General features: G+C 58.6%; 1 protein-coding gene across 1 annotated transcript in view; it reads right to left on the bottom strand.

Moving 5' to 3' along the window:
* Positions 1-53: 53 nt before the first annotated feature.
* The window catches only part of SLC1A7 (solute carrier family 1 (glutamate transporter), member 7), a 51,467-nt gene continuing 45,703 nt past the window's right edge, over positions 54-5,817 (bottom strand). The window contains exons 6-11 of the mRNA XM_010847200.1: positions 5,656-5,794; positions 4,966-5,199; positions 2,440-2,634; positions 1,496-1,630; positions 999-1,101; positions 54-403 (exon numbers count right to left, since the gene is read on the bottom strand). Coding sequence (XP_010845502.1) covers positions 185-403; positions 999-1,101; positions 1,496-1,630; positions 2,440-2,634; positions 4,966-5,199; positions 5,656-5,794 — 1,025 coding nt within the window. The 3' untranslated portion in view covers positions 54-184. The remainder of the gene's footprint in view (positions 404-998; positions 1,102-1,495; positions 1,631-2,439; positions 2,635-4,965; positions 5,200-5,655; positions 5,795-5,817) is intronic.

The raw sequence follows: 5,817 nt of genomic DNA, 5'->3' as shown, positions 1-5,817 counted from the left end.
ACTCTCCAGCTGGGACCCCCACGTGCAGTCTTCCCGCTTTCCGTCAAGTGGAGCCCATTCTGGACCCTCAAGGGTGGGGAGATAGTGTGAGTCTGGCCCTTGTGCTCAGGAAAGTAGTGAATTGAGATCCTGCCCTTGGCCCCTAACCCTGGAGGCCTTCCCCAGGCCCCGCAGTTCCTCAGGCTCAGACGTTGGTCTCGAGCTCGCTGATCTCAATGGTGCAGTGGTCCAGACTGGTGGTGGCTGGTTCCTCATCCTGCTCCACCTGGACGGGGACGTGGTGGGGACAGGAGGGGCCCAGGGTCAGCTCTGCGGCCTCAGCCACGCTCTTCACACAGCCATTCTGCTGGGTTGCCACGATCTCCTGGAGGCTCACGGGCTTGGTCTCACAGGGCAGTGGTTTCTGGGGAGAGGAAACAGGTCTTGGCAGCAGCAGGAGGGACTGAGGTTAGACAGTAGGGAGGACTGGACAGGCAAAGGGCTGGGGACAGTCTGATTGGTTTTCCTACAGACATGCTGTGAGACCTTGCTAGGTCATAGGGCCTCTCTGGGCTCCAGTTTCAAGTTGTCCTGCCTCCTGGGACTGTCTTAGGAGAGGGGGCACCTGCCCCCTGGGATCCAGTGTGGGAGTGGACAGCTCCCCTGCCTGAGCCTCAGCGTCCTCCCCACGGAATGGGACAGCCGCTCCAAGTAGTTATTGAAGGAGCCCTGAGGACCATGAAGCTCCCAGCAGACGTGTGAACACTGGCCTTGTTGTCGACAGGACAGGAGGGTGTGGCTCCCTGAGGATGCTGTGTTCACCACCGGCCATGGTGGGTGTTCAACAATCAGCTGTGAGAGGAGTCTGTCACCCGGGTGCCCGTGAGCAGATCAAGGTGTGGAGGGATTGGTGGAAGGCTGCCCCGCTGGTGGGTAGCTGATGTGCTGCCCTGCCCACCACTCCTGGCTGCACCCTTGGGCCTTTGGGCAGCCTGGCTGGAGGGAGACGGTGTGCTCACCTCGGTGCCCGTGTCCTGAGCGAAGTCTTTCCGGCAGACGTGAGCCATGATCCCAGCAGCCAGTGCGTCACCCAGCACATTAATCATGGTGCGGAAACGGTCCCTGGTGGGCCAAGGTGGGCGGTGAGCAGCAGGCCCTCTGTTGTAAGGGGAGCTGGGAGAGGGCGGTGCTCACAGGACGGGTGTCTTCCTGGTCCTCCCGGCCCAGCACCCCCTGGCGGTGCTGAAGTGGGTGATGCAGGCATGTGGCTGTGTGGTGCCTCAGGGCCTGTGTGTCAAAGGGCTTGGGCTAATGCTCTGCTCCCACCCTCCTGAAATTCTTTGTAGTATTTGAACAAGGGATCCCAGGTTTTCACTTTTGAAAACTGGGCCCCACAGATCATGCAGCTGGGCAGGTGTCAATGAGTACCCACTGTGCCAAACCATGACAGCTCCCCAGTCCACTGTGAGCGCCTGTCTCCCAGGGGACAGGAGAGGGTGGGGGGAACCGCACTCACAGAGCCCAGTCGACAGCGATGATGAGGGTGATGTCGTCGGTGGGAAGGCCCACGGACGTGAGCACGATGACCATGGTGACGAGCCCGGCCTGGGGGATGCCAGCTGCCCCGATGCTGGCTGCGGTGGCTGTGATGCTGCAGGAGAGGGCAGGGAGCATTGTTGGGCCCTGGGCCCAAGGAGGAGGCCAGAATGCCAGAGCCTCTGGGGCCAGCATTGTGGAGCAGGCATTATTAGGAATGCCACAGCAGGGCATTCTTGGGGCAGGGGCATGCCTCTGCCCAAGGTACTGTGGTCCCAGAGGCTGTATCCCTGGCCTCAGCAGAACGTCCTAAGAAGTCTGTGGAAAGCCCTGTGTCTGGGTTGGGAAGATCCCCTGGAGGAGGGCGTGGCAACCCACTCCAGTATTCTTGCCTGGAGAATCCATGGACAGAGGAGCCTGGCGGGCCACTGTCCCTGTAGGAGTCCAGGAAATTGTCCACAGGCTCCCATCATCCACTGGCACTGGGTCCCCAGGGTCAGACTTGTACCCTCAGGCTGGCATGTGAGGCCTTCCCCTTCACCTCTGTCCTCTCTTGGCACCATCCCCCAGCTCCAGCCACACCAGCAGCCCCTCCACTGTCCTCAGTCCCGCCTCTGGCCTCTGCTTGCCCTGTGCCTGCCTGCAGTGCTTCCTGCTATGCATGTCCCCGCTGCAGGCCCTCCTCTGGGCCCTAGCTCCCCAAGTTGCTCAGAGCTCCCCACCTGCAGGGCGGCCCTGGGGAAGGAGCCTGGTGCCCTGAATCATGAGACCCCAGCACTGACTTGCTGTGTGGCCTGGAATGAGCCCCTTGCCCTCTCTGGGCCTCAGAGACCGCATGAGATATGAGACTGCTCAAGACTCCCGAAAGCCCTTCCAGAGCAACCATCCCCCATCCACACTGGGTGCAGGGCGTCAGGACCACACCTGATGGTGATGATCTGGCCGAAGTCCAGCTCATAGTTGTTGACCTGGGCAATGAAGATGGCAGCCACGGCCTCGTAGAGCGCCGTGCCGTCCATGTTGATGGTGGCGCCCACGGGCAGCACAAAGCGGGCAATGCGCCGGTCGATGTGGTTGTTCTCCAGCAGGCACTTAAAGGTGATGGGCAGTGTGGCTGAGCTGTGAATAGAAGGGCCAGTGTCTGCCCATCACCCTCCTCCAGGATGGTCAGGGCCCCCAGGTTGCCAGCTGGTCGGTAACAGAAGCGACCCCCCCAACCCCCAATGCCAGGCAGCTGGCCCATCTAGGGTGAACAGACTGAAGGAGCTTTTAAAATGGTCATGTGGCCAGACTTGCCCAGGCTCAGGGCCTTAGAGACCCCCTGTGCACACTGGTCAGGAAGGCAGTGACCGCCAGCAGAGCATCTGATAGGTGCCAGGTGCTGTGCTTTACACCTCATGGCTTCCTGCTAGGAAGGTTTTGAGTTCCTTTAACAGGTAAAGAAATGAAGCCCAGAGGGGAGGAGGGGCTGACGCCATGTCACATGACTATGCAAAGTGGAGATGAAGTGGTCAACAGCAGGGCCCTGGCTGGGGGCACTGACTTAACAGGTTCCAGCTTCCCGCTAGCTTAGTGGCCTTGGCACCTCCTCAACTTGTACGTGCCATAGTTTCCTTGTCCCAGACAATCGGTGCACTATGGAGCTATTAGGATTCAACAAGAGAGCGCTTAGAATAGCGTCTACATATCGTAGGTGGCTTCCCTGGTGGTTCGGGCTTCCCTTATGGCTCAGCTGGTAAAGAATCTGCCTGCAAGGTGGGAGACCTAGATTTGAACCCTGGGTTGGGACGATCCCCCGGAGAAGGGAAAGGCTACCCACTCCAGTATTCTGGCCTGCAGAATTCCATGGACTGCATAGTCCATGGGGTCACAAAGAGTCGGACACGACTGAGCGACTTTCACTTCACTTCCCTGCTGGTTCAGACAGTAAAAAATTTGCCTGCAATGCAGGAGACCCAGGTTCAGTCCCTGGGTGGGGAAGATCCCCTTGAGGAGGGCATGGCAACCCACTCCAGTATTCTCGCCTGGAGAATTCCGTGGACAGAGGAGCCTGGCGGGCTACAGTCCATAGGATCACAAAGAGTCAGACACGATTTAGTGACTTAGCAAGCACACATCGTAGGTACTCAACCAATGGTAGCCCTGGCTCTTGTAGCTGTGTTGTTACTGAGCTCCCAGGAGCAGAGTTGGGCCTGAAATTCAGGTTTGCATAGCCCCACAGCCCTTACTCCCCACAGGTCACTGCCTGGGAGGCCCAGGTACACTTGCCAGAGCCCCTCATGGGCCCCAGGCATGCTGGGCCCGAGGCTGCTGTTCCTGTAGGAAACGGCGAGGGCTGCTGGTACTGGTGGGGCTTAACCAGCGGCATGGGGGCCAGCAGCTGCTCGGGGCTTCATCTTTCCCTCTCGCCTCCTCCCTCTGCCCTGGATGGGGTTCCCAGACAAGGCTTCTAGGGCTTTTCCTCATTGGTTCTGCTCCTCCCGAGTCCTGCATGAGGTGCTTCTGCTGCCAAGGGTGGGTTATGTGGCTGCTGGGGAAGGAGGTCTGTGGGGGCCCTTATTTCCATTTTACAGACTGGGGGACTGAGGCCTAGGGAAGAGAAGGCAGTAAGGGATGGAGGGAAGAGCCAGGCCTTTGATGCCAGAGACATGGGCTCAGGTTTAGGTGAGTTCCTTCGTATAGAGCTTGGACACTCACTGTGGGGAGAACCACTGTTTCTTCACAGGGTTAGATGCCCGGTAAATGACCACCTCCTTCCCTCTCCTCACTCAATAGCAGAGTTTGCATGACTTCATCTCCCTGGGTCTTCTGTACTCAGTTGCGGTTTGGGATGCTTGAGGTCAGGTGTTGCTTCACCAAGCCCAGAATGGCCTTAGTGGGTTATCTCCATTAATCACACCACAACTCTACATGCCAGAGGCCACAGTGATCCCCAGTCTGTATATGAGGAAACTAACCCCACCACCCAGGGAGGTGGAGTGACTTGCCCGCAGTCACAGAGCTAGTGGGTAATGGAATCATGACTCAGATTCCCACTGTCTAGAGACACTGCCAACGTTGTGACAGGGCTACCTGCCAGTGCCAGTAACCAGGCAAAGTCCCTGAAGATCAGAGGGCCTGACTCCAACGGAAGCACCACGTGGCAGTGAAAGGCGGTAGAGACTGCAGACTCATCACTCTTCAGCTCTGCCTGCGCCTGACACGTGGACACCAACCCCCACGTGGACTGAGTGAGCCCTGGGGATGCAGAGGAGGGCTAGCTGCCATTCGGGAAGGTAGGGGCTCATGCATTTCAAGAATAGGTCTTGTTACCACATCCTCTCCCAAGTTTGTGAAGTAGGTCACATCGACACTTTCCATAGTTCCATGGCTACAGACAAATGATGGCTGGACAGAAGAATAGCTTTCAGCCATGGTCTCCTCCCTGACACCTTCACCGCCCAGGGCTACCTGGAGGAGGTGGCCAGTGCGATGAGCAGGGCCTGGAGGATGCCGCGGATGAAGACGATGGGGTTCTTTTTGGTGATGAAGAAGTAGAGCAGGGGCAGGATGAAGAGGCCATGGACGACCAGCCCGCACACCACGGTGACTGCATAGAAGCCCAGCTTCTTTCCTACGGTCGTGGGGTTGTCCATCTCCAGGATCTTGCCAGCGATGAGAAACACGATGCCAAAGGGGAAGTACCTGGGGTGGGCAGGGCAGCCGGCTCACCACCAGGCAGGCAAAGACCCTGGGAGGCCCCGGGCACTACATCACTGCCAGGCCTGTCTGCCCTGAGCCTCCCAGGACTCTTGTGAGGATAGAATGTGACTATGTACCTGGGTACCTGGCATACGGTGTCACTAATGCCCCCTTAACCAGTCCAGCCATGCACAGCCTTCACCCTCCTGCCTTCTTCTGCAGGCCCACATTTCAGCCCAGCGATGAGACAGCCTCTATGGCTGACCTTGGCAGGCCTCTGCCTTACCCTATCTCACTGTGCAGTGTTGGACTAGAAGATTCCTAAGGTCTGAACTCTGAGCCAAGGAGTGGCAGCTGGCTGTCACTTCCAGGGTCTCCCTTCTCCAAAAGCTGAGCTAATGAGGCCCCAGGAGATGGGGAAACAGCCTGAGAGGTCAGGAGGATTAGCTCTTGGTTTGCCTCCAGGGGGCCTGTTGGGGCCAGAAGTGGCAGGCCCGGGGCTGGGACTTGGCCTGGGCAGGGCTGGGGGTATCCTCCTGTGCAGCTTTCTGCTCATTCCTACGGGACCACGGGGTCCCTCCAGCTGCCCAGGACAGGGCTGGAAGGGGGTGGAGTAGGTAG

Source organism: Bison bison, unplaced genomic scaffold, assembly GCF_000754665.1.
Source record: "Bison bison bison isolate TAMUID 2011002044 unplaced genomic scaffold, Bison_UMD1.0 scf7180017864244, whole genome shotgun sequence".
NCBI classification, from domain to species: domain Eukaryota; kingdom Metazoa; phylum Chordata; class Mammalia; order Artiodactyla; family Bovidae; genus Bison; species Bison bison.
The sequence above is the reverse complement of the archived record's forward strand: the minus strand, read 5'-3'. Positions and strand labels throughout refer to the sequence as shown.